The sequence below is a fragment of the Otolemur garnettii genome, unplaced genomic scaffold (genome assembly GCF_000181295.1).
Source record: "Otolemur garnettii isolate 467f Iridium unplaced genomic scaffold, OtoGar3 scaffold00031, whole genome shotgun sequence".
In the NCBI taxonomy this organism is placed as follows: domain Eukaryota; kingdom Metazoa; phylum Chordata; class Mammalia; order Primates; family Galagidae; genus Otolemur; species Otolemur garnettii.
In genome coordinates, this window is record NW_003852426.1 from 13,944,419 (window position 1) to 13,957,964 (window position 13,546).

General features: G+C 48.2%; 1 protein-coding gene across 2 annotated transcripts in view; it reads left to right on the forward strand.

The window, feature by feature from the left end:
* ABCC10 (ATP binding cassette subfamily C member 10) overlaps positions 1-13,546 on the forward strand; it is a 23,794-nt gene continuing 10,248 nt past the window's right edge. The window contains exons 1-9 of one of the 2 annotated variants that reach the window (XM_003789337.2): positions 1-58; positions 437-608; positions 5,674-6,892; positions 8,464-8,691; positions 9,301-9,457; positions 9,739-9,848; positions 11,553-11,632; positions 12,010-12,181; positions 13,373-13,471. In XM_003789337.2, the coding sequence (XP_003789385.1) occupies positions 448-608; positions 5,674-6,892; positions 8,464-8,691; positions 9,301-9,457; positions 9,739-9,848; positions 11,553-11,632; positions 12,010-12,181; positions 13,373-13,471 (2,226 nt within the window). In that variant the 5' untranslated portion in view covers positions 1-58; positions 437-447. Of the gene's footprint in view, positions 59-436; positions 609-5,673; positions 6,893-8,231; positions 8,326-8,463; positions 8,692-9,300; positions 9,458-9,738; positions 9,849-11,552; positions 11,633-12,009; positions 12,182-13,372; positions 13,472-13,546 lie in introns of those variants that run through there. The other variant, XM_023512900.1, reaches the window with a different exon arrangement.

Sequence of the window (13,546 nt, forward strand, 5' to 3'; positions counted from 1 at the left end):
TTTGCATCCACCAGTAGTACTTAGGCTATCGGAATCCGGGGCAGAGCAACTTCTTCAGGTTTGAGGTTCCTAATCCCTGGGGTCGGGCAAACGGGAGGGGAAAGAGAAGTAGGTGACTGGCCGAGCAGAGTTCGGCAACTCAAGACGTCCGGGTAGCGAAACCACCTTCCTTTCTACCCTTGGTGCTACTGCGAGAGTGGGCAGGGACTAGCTTTGGGGCGGAAGTGAGGGGAGGTCCCAGGTTGAAGTCGGGGCTGGAGGCGGGGCGACTCGGCTGGGAAGTTCTTGCCCGGCTGATGCGCTTCGCTTTTTTTTTTTTTTTTTTTTTTGTTGCAGTTTGAAAGGGGCAGGGTTCGAACCCGCCAGCCTCGGCGCCCACTGAGGCGCAGGCGCCGCCCACACCCTTCTCTTATTTCACCCTTGGCTTTCCCCTCAGGTTAGGTTTCCATGGAGCAGCTCCTGGCCCAGCTGTGTGGCACCAGCGCCGCGTGGCCGCTCCCGCTGTGGGAGGGAGACACCACAGGCCACTGCTTCACCCAGCTGGTGCTCAGCGCCCTGCCCCACGCGCTCCTCGCCGTGCTGAGTGCCTGCCACTTGGGCACCCCGAGGTGGGTAGAGACCGGACGAGACGTCTGCGTGTGCCTGCAGACCTCACCCTGCAGCTTACATTTCCCCGTCAGTGTCTCCAGAATAGCAGGATCTTGGAGTAGGGCAGATGTAGAATAAAACCTGAACATTATCACTTAGCCGTAGCAGTGTGGCTGTTTGGGGGCAAGTTGGCTACCTTCACTGAGTCCCATAGCATTGTTTGAAGGTTTAAATAAGATAATGCATTTAGGCATACAGTACAGCACCTGACAGGTTTTTAAAGGCCCAATGAATGTGAGGAATTATCACTATTGTAGATTTTCAGATGTCTAAACATAGCAGCCATGAATTGGAGGCAAAATTAGGTGAACAATGTTTTTGGCTTAAAGGATGACTTGTGCTTAAGTTGTGGGGCCAGTTTCTCACCACACCCAGGAAACCTCGAGTTCTTAGGTTAAGAAAAGTGTGGGTAAGGCTGGGCACAGTGGCTCATGCCTGTAATCCTAGCACTCTGGGAGGCTGAGGCGGTTGGATTGCCTGAGCTCACGAGTTCAAGACCAGTCTGAGCCACAGCAAGACCTCATCTCTTAAAAAAAAAAAAAGGCCAGGTGTTATGATGGGCGCCTGTAGTCCCAGCTACTTGGGAGGCTGAGGCAGGAGGATCGCTTGAGTCCAAGAGTTTGAGGTTGCTGTGAGCTGTTACGCCACAGCACTCTACCAAGGTCAACAAAGTGAGACTCTGTCTCAAAAAAAAAAAAAATGAAAAAGGATAGTGTGGGTAGACTCAGCTGGAGAGGTAGCAGTAGGTAGAAGACAGGAGCAAACTTAAACCTAAGTTTTCCCCAGTTTAGGGCTATAAGGTATGGGTGCTAAAGTAGCCGTGATTTTGTATTTTGTTCATACAGGGCTAGAGATGACTAAAGGTAGTCTCATTCTGGCTGTTGAGAGACAAGAAGGTGGTCTAGTCTCTGCCTTTGAGAGTTCTTAGTCTTTTGGAAGAAAATGTCCCTATTCAAGAGGACTTAAGGGCTACTGAATCCCATCCTTGGGGAGAAGTGGTTGCCACCCAACCAGGTTCATCTGCCTGCTGCCTAAGAGGAAGCCAATACCCAGAGACAACAGAGAGAGTTTATTCCACAAAGCATCAAGCAGGGAAGATGGGAAGAGCTTCTCAGATCTGCCTCCCTGAGAATTTGGGGTGGAACCATCAGTCCCTTGGTATGGCTGTTGCCTGGGTAGGTCAGGCAGTGCACTGGATTGTAGGACCTGGAAGATATCTCAAAAACTACCCCTAGGTTCTGAACAGATGATCTTAGCTACAGAGAAAAAATAAGAAACGTTGTGACTATCAGCTGCGCACTCCAGAGTAGTGATTATAGAGAAGCAAATGGGACAATGGCTGATTATTATCATTATTTTTTTAACTAAGCCTGTTCCTTCACAGAGTTTTGGGACCTTTTCAACAATTTGTAAAGGCATTTTCAGAAACTGCAGATCTGCTTGGTTTGGGAGGAATCCTGGTTTGTCTCTTAAACAGAATGAGACAAAAACTCTAGAAAGGGATAATGAGTTACCATAGACATCCACAGCCAGCTCAGAAGAGTAGCTATTAAAAATTGGCACAGTCCAGAGTGGTGCCTGTGGCTCAAAGGAGTAGAGCACTGGCCCCATATGCCAGAGGTGGCAGGTCCAAACCCAGCCGTGGCCAAAAACTGCAAAAAAAAAAAAAAAATTTGGCACAGTCCTTTGGAAACTCATAGTCTAATGAAAGACCATCATGTAATCAATAGAGAGTATGGCTATTGACTAGGCGCCTGTAGCTCAGCAGCTAGGAGCTGGTGGGTTTGAACCCAACGCAGGCCTGCCAAACAACAGTGATAACTACAACCAGAAAATAGCTGGGCGTTGTGGCGTGCGCCTGTAGTCTCAGCTACTTTGGAGGCTGAGGCAAGAGAATTGCTTAAGCCAAAGAGTTTGAAGTTGCTGTGACTTGTGACGCCACAGCACTCCCCCTAGGGTGAAGTAGTGAGACTCTGTCTCAGAAAAAAAAAATATATATATATATATGGCTATTTCACTTCTCTTATCGGGCATTTGTGTATTGCTCATAGAAATTAGAAAGATTCAGAATCTCAGGAAAAGATCTCAGAGATCTTTTGATCTTCTAGACTCTTCATTTCTCACTGTACTGTTGAGGAAAGTGGGACAGAGAAAAGGAAAGAGATTTGCCCAAGGTTATGAGTCGGTTAATGGCTGATTTGGGAGCAGTATACCAGCCTCCAAGGGCCTAGTGTTCTTTCTTCTGTCTCTACATCTTAGAAAATAGAATTTTTTTTCTTTTTGAGACAGGATCTCACTCTGTTGCCCAAGCTGGAATACAGCAGAGCTATTATACTCACTGCAACCTTGAATTCCTGGGCTTAAGCAACTCTTCTGCCTCAGCCTCCCAAGCAGCTAGTAGTACAGTCATGCACCACCAGAACCAACTAATTTTTTAATTTTTTGTATAGACTAGCTCTTGCTGTGTTGCCCAGGCTGGTCTCGAACTCCTGGCCTCAAATGATCCTCCTGTCTTGGCCTCTCAAAACATTGAGATTGGCTGAATGTGGTGACTCACACCTGTAATCCTAGCATTCTGGGAGCCTGCGGTGGGTGGATTGCTTGAGCTCACTAGTTCAAGACCAGCCTGAGCAAAAAACAAGACCCCTATCTCTACTAAAAATAGAAAAACTGAGGCAAGAGGATCGCTTGAGCCCAAGAGTTAGAGGTTGCTGTGAACTATGATGCTACAGCACTCTACACAGGGCAAAAACTTGAGATTCTGTCTCAAATAGAAAGCATTGGGATTATAGCTCCTGGCCTAGAAATAGAATCCTATAAGATTGATTTTTATTCCAATCTAAAGCCCTCTATGTAATTGCCATCAGTTTGACTTTTAAGAAACTCAAAACAATTTTAGTTTACAACTAAACTTTGAGGTAACTCATCCCTGCCAACAAATGATATAGCAGGTTAGTCCTCTTCTAATAGGAACCTTCAAGGCATTCTGATAGTCACTATTGCAGATGGGTTTTCCCGTATTTGATTCTTAATTCAGATAGATCACCTTTTATTTACTAAAAACAGTTTTATATGCCAAAAAGATATAGACAAAAGTACAAAATATAAACCTAAAGCAGTCACAAAAGTGAGCCATACTACCTTCTGCAATCAACAGAAAGATAATAGAATACTCTGTACCTTTGTTAAAATTTAGGATATAGTATTAGAATAGAGAAGCTGTATGTAAGTCAAATTTTTTATTCATTTAATAATGCTTCAGATGGGCTCGGCGCCTATAGTTCAACTGGCTAAGGCGCCAGCCACGTAGACCTAGGGTGGTGGGTTTGAATCCCCAGCCCGGACCCGCCAAACAACAATGACGGCTGCAACCAAAAAATAGCCGGGCGTTGTGGCGGGCGCCTGTGGTCCCAGCTACTTGGGAGGCGAAGGCAGGAGACTCGCTTGAGCCCAGGAGTTGGAGGTTGCTGTGAGCTGTAATGCCATGGCACTCTGCCCAGGGGGACAGCTTGAGGCTCTGTCTCAAAAAAAAAAATAAAAAAATAAAAAAAAATAATGCTTCAGATGAATTTAGGGTTATCTTAGGTGGATACCTTTTATAAAAATGAATATGTATCTCTTAATGTTATCTGTATGAAGACTTTTTTTTTTTTATAGTTTTTGGCCAGGGCTGGGTTTAAACCCACTACCTCCAGCATATGGAGCCAGCACCTTACCCTTTTGAGCCACAAGCACCACCCCATGAAGACTTTTTTTAATCTTTTTTTTTTTTTTTTGGAAACAGAGCCTCACTCTGGGTAGAGTGCAGTGGCATGACAGCTCACAGCAATCTCCAGTTCCAAGGCTCAAGCAATTCTTCTGCCTGGGCTGGATTTGAACCTCAGGTATATATGGCTGACGCCTTAGCTGCTTGAGCCACAGGCGCCAAGCCATCTTTTTTTTTCTTAAATAGTCTCACTCTGTTGCCCAGGTTAGAGTGCCATGGCATCAGCCTAGCTCACAGCCACCTCAAACTCCTGAGTTCAAGTGATCCTCCTACCTTAGCCTCCCCAGCAGCAGGAACTGCAGGCACCTGCTGCAACATCTGGCTAATTTTTCTATTTTGAGTAGAGACAGGGTTTTGTTTTTGCTCAGGCCAGTCTCGAACTCCTGAGCTCAAGCAGTTCTCCCACTTCAGGCTCCTCTTTTTTTTTCCCACCTTAGTCCTCTTTTATGTGAACCTTCAAGGCATTCTGATTGTCACTATTACAGATGGATTTTCCTGTGTTTGATTCTTCTTCTTCTTTTTTTTTTTTTTTTTTGAGACAAAGCCTCAAGCTGTTCCCCTGGGTAGAGTGCCATGGCATCACAGCTCACAGCAACCTCCAACTCCTGGACTCAAGCGAGTCTTCTGCCTCCGCCTCCCAAGTAGCTGGGACCACAGGCACCCACCACAACTGGCTATTTTTTTGGTTGCAACCGTCATTGTTGTTTGGCAGGCCTGGGCTGGATTCGTACCCACCACCCTAGGTGTATGTGGCTGGCGCCTTAGCCACTTGAGCCACAGGCGCCGAGCCTGTTTGATTCTTAATACAGATAGATCACCTTTCATTCACAAAAAACAGTTTTATTTGCCAAGAAGATAGAGACAGAAGTACAAAGTAAAGTGTGTGCAAAGTATAAAATGAAGAGTGCAAGGATTATAGGCATGAGCCACCATACCAGCCTGGACTTTTTTCCTAACTAAAGTCTTCACATTAAATACAACCTTAACTCAAAATCGTTAATGTCTGTGGAGAAACAATGAATCAGAAATGGTGTGGGTAGATTAGAAAATGGACTGGGTTAATCTAGAAAGACTTCCTGGAGTCTTTTTCCCTGGAAAAACAGACCCTGGGTTCCAAGGTAAAGTGGGGTAGGGATAAGATGTGCAAGGCAGAAGAGAGTTAATTCCTTAGGTGAGTGAATTGTTAGATGTGAGGGCTATGTCTGGGCCCTGAGTCAGCCATGATGTGCCTCCTTTTCTTTCTTCCTCCTTGTCCCCAGGAGTCCAGATTACAGCCTACCCTGCCATCCTGGCTGGCGCCTCCGACTTGCAGCTTCCTTCCTGCTCTCCATCTTCCCTCTGCTAGACCTCATTCCGGTTGCTGTGCCACCAGGGGCAGACCCAGGGCCTGTAGGGCTAGAGGTGTTGGCGGGGTGTATGGCAGCTGTGGCTTGGATCAGCCACAGCCTGGCCCTGTGGGCATTGGCCCATTCCCCTCATGGCCGCACCCGGGGGCCCTTGGCTTTGGCTCTGACAGCCTTCCTCCCAGCTCCAGCCCTAGTGCTGACCCTGTTATGGCATTGCCAGCGAGGCACACTTCTGCCCCCACTTCTCCCAGGGCCCCTCGCCCGCCTATGCCTTCTCATCCTGCAGCTGGCTGCACTGTTCGCCTATGGACTTGGATGGGCAGCCCCTGGAGGGCCACGAGAACCTTGGGCTCATGAGCCCCTCCTGCCTGAGGGTCAAGAACCTGAGGTGGCTGAAGATGGGGAGAGTTGGCTGTCACGCTTTTCCTATGCCTGGCTGGCACCCTTGTTGACCCGTGGGGCTTGTGGAGAGCTTCGGCAACCCCAGGACACTTGCCGCCTCCCACGCAGGCTGCATCCAGCCTACGTAGCCCGTGCCGTTCAGGCACATTGGCAGGAGGGAACCCAGCTGTGGAGGGCCTTGTATGGGGCCTTTGGACGGTGCTATCTGGCACTTGGACTGCTGAAGCTGGTGGGGACCATGCTGGGATTCTCAGGGCCTCTGCTGCTCTCCCTATTGGTGAGCTTCCTGGAAGAGGGAAAGGAGCCGCTAAGCCATGGCCTGCTCTATGCCCTTGGGCTCGCTGTTGGGGCTGTGCTGGGTGCCGTGCTGCAGAATCAGTATGGGTATGAAGTACGTAAGGTGACACTTCAGGCCCGTGGGGCAGTGCTAAACATCCTATATCACAAGGCTTTACAGCTGGGGCCAAGCCGCCCTCCTGCTGGGGAGGCCCTGAACCTATTAGGTACAGACTCAGAGCGGCTGCTTAACTTTGCTGGGAGCTTCCATGAGGCCTGGGGCCTGCCTCTGCAGCTGGCCATCACCCTCTACCTGCTGTACCACCAGGTGGGTGTGGCTTTTGTGGGTGGTTTGATCTTGGCAGTGTTGCTGGTTCCTGTCAACAAAGTGATCGCCACCCGCATCATGGCCAGCAACCAGGAGATGCTTCAGCACAAGGATGCCCGGGTAAAGGTAAGGAGCTACTTGGAGTCCTTCAGCTATCTCAGACCTCACTCACCCAGCCTGGGTCGCTAGGTCCTCCCCTGAACACTAAGCATAACTTACAAGTTAAGAGTTCAGACTGGAGAAAGAGAGACCTGGGTTCAGATTCCAACTCTATACTTAGTAACTAGTTCAGTCACCTCAGATAAGTCACTTAACCTATTTGGACCTCTACTTCCTTATCTGTAAATTGAGGATAATGATAGCTTGCCTCACAGGCTTGTGGTGAGGTTTTATAAGCTAATGCTTAGTATAGTGCCTGTCATAAAGTAAGTTTTAAATACATGTGGCCCGTTAGTAAAATAGCATTATTAGCTCATCTGATCCTAAGCAGCATCCCTAGGCGGTAGGAAGTAAACTCCCTGGGACCAAATGGTTTTGTTTTTGTTTTTTTTTTTTTTGAGACAGAGTCTCACTATGTCGCCTTTTCTAGAGTGCTATAGCATCACAGCTCAGAGCAACCTCAAATTCTTTGGCTCAAGCGATTCTCTTGCCTCAGCCTCCCAAGGAGCTGGGACTACAGGTGCCCACCACAATGCCTGGCTGTTTTTTGTTGCAGTTGCCATTGTTGGTTAGCTGGTCCAGGCTGGGTTCAAACCCGCCACCTTTGGTGTATGTGGCTGGCGCCATAACCACTGTGCTATGGGCGCTGAGCCCAAATGGGTTTTTAGTGACAGAGCTGGGACTCAAGTGTCCCACTCTTGGCCGGGGCATAGACCACCCCATAGCTGTAAGTGGGGAGGCCTAGGAGAACCCCAGCCACCTCTTGGGGTAGGCTGTGGGGAAGGAAATAGGTCAACTCTAGATGTTTAGGATTTGGCTGAATCAGTTCTGGGTTCTGCAGTGATTGTAGGTATCTTTACAAAAGGGATAGCAGTCATGGGGGTCCCTACAGCATAGCTGTCAGCCTTTTACTGGAACAGCTCAGAGTGCTAATAGGAAGAAGGAGGAGTCAATAGCAGGTTATGGCATGAGGCCTTTTCCCATACCTTGACAGCTGCGGACTACATATGTCTCTAAGAGAGTTCCTGCCCCTTGCCCATCTTGCTTGGGCCCATTGGCCTGTTTGACCTTGGCTGTGGTATGTCCTCTTATGCCTGATAGAGGAAAAGTTTCTGTATCACCCAAGCTATGGGGCAGAACTGGTGACTGGCCCCTAAAGCCCATATCTTTTGGCTTTGGGAAGTAACCCTCAGTCCCCCATCTGGTGGAAGGAGGAATACTTTTACCCCACTGTGGTGATGTGCCTGTACCTTCCACACTTCCTTTCCTAGGAATATGGGGAATTCCAGCTCCAACCTATCCTCAGCTGGAGCAAATGGAGAAGTAAAAGAGACACTGGGAAGGGAAGCAACCCAGGGCTTAGAAGGATTTGAGGGACAGGATTTCCAGAAAGGATGGAGGTGAGGAAGAAAACCAGGGTTAGGGAAGTCCAGAGTATCTGGGAGCTCACTGCCAGGATCCTGATAAAGACTTGACAAAAGAGAAGACACATGAGCAGCATCTCCACTTCACACTGTTTTCTTGTCTCCCATCCCTAGCTCATGGCGGAGTTGCTGAGTGGCATTCGGGTCATCAAATTCTGTGGGTGGGAGCACGCACTGGGGGCCCGGGTAGAGGCCTACCGGGCTCGAGAGCTGGGGCGACTCCGTGTCATCAAATACCTGGATGCGGCCTGTGTATATCTGTGGGCTGCCCTGCCAGTTGTCATCTCCATCGTCATCTTCATCACTTATGTCCTCATGGGACACCAGCTCACGGCCACCAAGGTAAGGACCAGGAAGGGAGGGGCTGGCTCTAGGAAGGCATGGGAGGGTGCCAGCATTAAGAGGACTGGAGTGGAGTAGAAAGGTGGGCTCAGGCCCTTGGTTGGTACTGGCTGGGGAGGAGGGAAGGATCCCTGACTGTCCCATCCTTTCCCAACCAAGAGGAAACTCTGAAGGGGCTGTGGATATATAATTTTCTCCTCTGTGGAAAAATTCCTTTCCTCCTTTTCTTCCTTTCACTCCATCTTCCAATCAGGCCCAGGCTGGGATTAGGTCCCCTTTTCCTCATTCTCATGGTCTTAGGAAAAATCTGTGATCCAATGCTGGGTCTGGCCAAGGCCAGCTGATGTTACTACTTGGAAATTCTGAGGAAGTCTCAAATTAAGTGAGGCCTATGCACTTACAAAGATGCAACCTTGATCCCTGCAAGAATACTGGAATTTTTAGGAAACTAGGAATAGCCACCTCTGTCGCTTCTAATCCCACGATTGTCCAGTTATCCCCTCAGTTCTGCTGCTGCCCTGTTCTTCCCTCCACAGACCACTCCATGGGGCTACCTGTACAGCAGCCCATTGGATGGCTCCAAGGGCTTTCCACTTACATTCCACTTAGGTGTTCACGGCCCTGGCACTGGTGCGCATGCTCATTCTGCCCCTCAACAACTTCCCTTGGGTGATTAATGGCCTCCTAGAGGCCAAAGTGTCCTTGGACCGGATCCAGCGTTTCCTCGATCTTCCAAACCACAACCCCCAGGCCTACTACAGCCCAGGTAAGGGGAAGCTAAAGGGCAGAACTTAGCATCTGGTGAGGAGGGGAATGTAGCTGCTTAAAACTGTGCATAGACGCTGCCAAAAGGAGTCAGGGGCAGTGGAGTGCAGGCAGAAGAGACCAAGACCGAGACTGAGCTAGCCCTGTGTGTGTAGATGTGGGGCAGGCAAGTCAGCCACATGCCCACTGATATACCTTCCCCAAGTCAGCAATATATCCCCTGACATATTTCCCCTGGTGGTAGATTAGGAGTACAAGTTGAGTGGCTTCTTCCCTGCTTAGATCCCCCCACAGAGCCATCTGTAGTACTGGAGCTACATGGAGCCCTGTTCTCTTGGGACCCAGTTGGAATCAGCCAGGAGACCTTCATCAGTCACCTTGAAGTGAAAAAGGTTTGTTGGACAGACACCCTGGGAGAGTCCCTAGACTAATGAGAGATGGAGACTCAGTGACAGATAAGCAAAGACTGAGCCAGTTGGAGCTAGGTGGCTCTGCATCTCTAACTGCTGAGGGAGGGAGAGGGACTAGGTGAGCAGGCTGTAGTCTGAGAGGGGATGACACCTCATACCTGAATCTCATTCCTCCAGACCCAGCTTTTTCAGAGTAGTCACACCTCTCTTTGGTCTTTAGGCAGCTCATATTCACCCAGTTTGGACCAACAGATATATTTGTCTCTCCATGTCCCTCAGAAGCCATAGAGTTCAGAACAGGTTCTAGGACTTTTCCAGCACCTCTCCTAGGCTGGGGACTTAGGGAAGAGGCCCAGTAACTCCTTAAGAGAAGGATTTTGCAAATGGGATAGATGATCTTCTATTTAGCCTGGTGAAAAGCAATTACACCCTGTGACTCACACTGTATCATAAATAGTTGAAGTACTTAAAAACATGAACATTCCTGGCAGAAGGTGACTCTTGTTTGCCCCTAGTCCTGAGTTTTCACTGGCTCCTGACCTTTGTCCAACCTCATGCCCCACAGCTCAACTCAGCATTCTCCAGTGGGGGATGAATTGCCTCCACCACATTTGGCTCACGTTTCTGGCTTGAGCTGTATGTTTTGTTTTTCCTCTTAGTTCAGGCAAGACAAGACTGGAATTTTTCAAAGGAATTTTGCTAATGTGTGTGTTAGGGCTTTTTTAGATATGTCATAGAAACCCACTGGAGCTAGCTTAAGCAAACAAAAATTTATAATAGGGATATAGAGATAAATTGAAGAATCCAAAGGCTAAAACACAACTGGATCTTAGAAATAGCACAGAACCAGGCCTCAACTTGCAGACCTGTCTTTTGTATGTTTCTCTCCCTGTATTTGCCTAGTTCTTCTCTCTCTGTGGACCCGCTCTCCACTGGGCAAAAGGTGTGACTGCAGACAGCTCTCCCATTCACAGGCTATAGCCAACAGGAAGGAGAAGCTGCCTCTGGACCTGATCCCAAATTCCCAGGGAAAGGTCTCAGATTAGTCTGGTGCCCACTATAGAGGGATTAGCCCTGGCTGACAGGATGACGGCATCATAAACAGCTTCTAAAAACCTAGACCCTTTTTGGAGAAGGAAATAGAAATTTCTTTTTTCTTTTTGAGAAGATAATTCCATGAACACATGTTACAAGTAAGAAACAAAGAGAGAACAGAAAGTTTAAAAAAAAATTGCAGAAATAAACACCACAAAGTGGTACAAAGCACCACTTTTTGCCCTAAGATATCAGAAGTCTAGCCACAGGTTGACTTAGCCAGCCCGGCATTCAGGCCCCCAAATCTGGAGTCCTTCTCTCCCCTCTCGCCATCCTGGGATGCTATCTCAGAGCTTACCTTGGAAGTTGTTAGGCATTTTCCTCCCATTTCCTCTGGCTTGCTGCTCCCCTTCTGAAGATCTTCACATAGACAGTGAAGCTGGTAAAACTCTGAGTAGAGAATAAAACACACTACTTCCCTAGATCAAACAGAGGAGCCCATGAGGTAGAGGATTCTTTTCCTGCATGCTAACTGGGGCCTAGAAAGAAGCCTCGATGGAAGGATTGACAGCCTAGAGCCTCAGGAGGGAGACCACTCCTCCCTCTGACCTTTCCCTGCAAAGAGCAGACACTTCTGTGGCTTCTTTGCAGGGTATGCTGGTTGGCATCGTGGGGAAAGTGGGCTGTGGGAAGAGCTCACTTCTTGCTGCCATCACTGGGGAGCTCCACAGGTAACCAACCTGTCCTTGCTTAGCCCTTTAGCAAACACTTCCCAATCCTCTGCTATGTGTCAAAAACCTTTTATAGGGGCCAAGGGTACCAAGAATAGGTCTCTTTATTGGAAGAGTTTGCAATCTGGAAACAGGGAGGCAATCAAGAAAATGAACCATCCCATTATCATTATACCAGATTATTATAAGATATAGTAGTGAGGGAAGAAAAGAAATGGAAACATCCAATGTTAGCTATTCTTTCAGAAATTTGGTGATATGGAGGGTGACACTTTGTAGAAGACAGTAGTCTGGAAAGGCTTCTGGGAGTCCAGAACTGGATATGGAGGGACCCAAAGGGAAGCTGGTTCCCATGCTGTTGGCCTGGCTTTCTGCAGGTTGCATGGGCGGGTCGCAGTGTGGGGACTGTCCAAGGGCTTTGGCCTGGCTACCCAGGAACCCTGGATCCAGTTTGCCACCATCCGAGACAACATCCTCTTTGGGAAGACATTTGATGCCCAGCTGTACAGGAAGGTGCTAGAGGCCTGCGCCCTCAATGATGACCTCAGCGTAAGTGCCTATCCTTGAAATCTCTTGACTGCCTGGTTCTCCATGTGTCACTGACACTTCAAATTAGAGACTTGCTTCTCTAGAAAGGGCTTGCTTCTATTCAGGCATCACTTGTCCAAGTCTGACCATCATACTTTGGTCCTCCTAGAGCTGCTTGGTTCCCCCTTCCCCATAGGGCCTAGAAGAGTGGTGGTCACTGGTATTCCATGTGGCAGCTGGGAGACCCCTGAGGCCTCTAGAGCCAGGGAGGGTTCCCTATAACGTTTGGCTCTATGTAAGTCCAGCTACTGGCTCAGATTCAGGAAGCCCACCCTTGTCTCCCTCTGGGAAGGCTTGAAAGAGTCAAGGTCTTATTTGGTTGCAGGTTACCTTAGGGAAACCTGCCAAGCTTATTAAATTTCTCCTTGTCCACAATCCAGAATACTAAATTTGCTGGGCAAGAGATTCCAGACTTCTCCCATGACTTCCTACCTAACCCCCATGTCCCTTTAAGGACTGTCATCACCACTACCCTACCCAGGTAAATGTGGAATTTCCTGGAACAGAATACCTTTGACTTTGACCTTGAAGCATCCTAGGGCCATTTATCACTTGTTTCTGCATCAAGCTTTCCCCATATGTCTAATAGGTCCTGGATGATTTTCTAGGTACTATTAATCTAATAACAAAGATTTTCCCTCAGGAAACTAACTCACCATCTAACGGGTGCTTCCTCGGGGTTTGAGAATCCCTTAGCTTAGTAGACCATATTTTCTCTAAAAACCTATGAAAACTTTAACATTAAATTTGTCCAGTGTCGTCTTTTCCTGTTAAAATGGCAGGGTAGCAAATGTAGTTAGAGTAGTTAAGAATTTGAATTTGTGTCCTGCCCCTTACTAACTATGGGCAAGGTAGTTAATCTAAGCATTGGTTTCATCTGTGAAAAGGAAATAATACCAGCTTTGTGAGGTTGTCATGGGTTCAAATGAGATAATGCCTGTGAAACGCTAACCACATAGCAAGTGTTCAATAAATGCTAGGTTTTGTTGGAATTATTTCTTTTCTCCTCTGCCTAGCTTACCCCAAATTTAAGTCTAATCTCAAGCTGCCTACCTCTCTTGACCCCTACCATCTTTCTCTGGCAAAGGGATAGGAAATGAGCCAGAAGATGTTGGGGAGCTCTCTGACCCACTAAGGTACCTTTTCCATCAGATCCTGCCTGCTGGAGACCAGACAGAGGTGGGAGAGAAGGGTGTGACCCTCAGTGGGGGACAGCGGGCACGGATTGCCCTTGCTCGTGCTGTCTACCAGGTGAACTACTATGGGGGCAACATGGCTAATTAGGTGAGGGGAGTCCAGAGCCGTGGAAGCTTGGCTGAGTTGGGG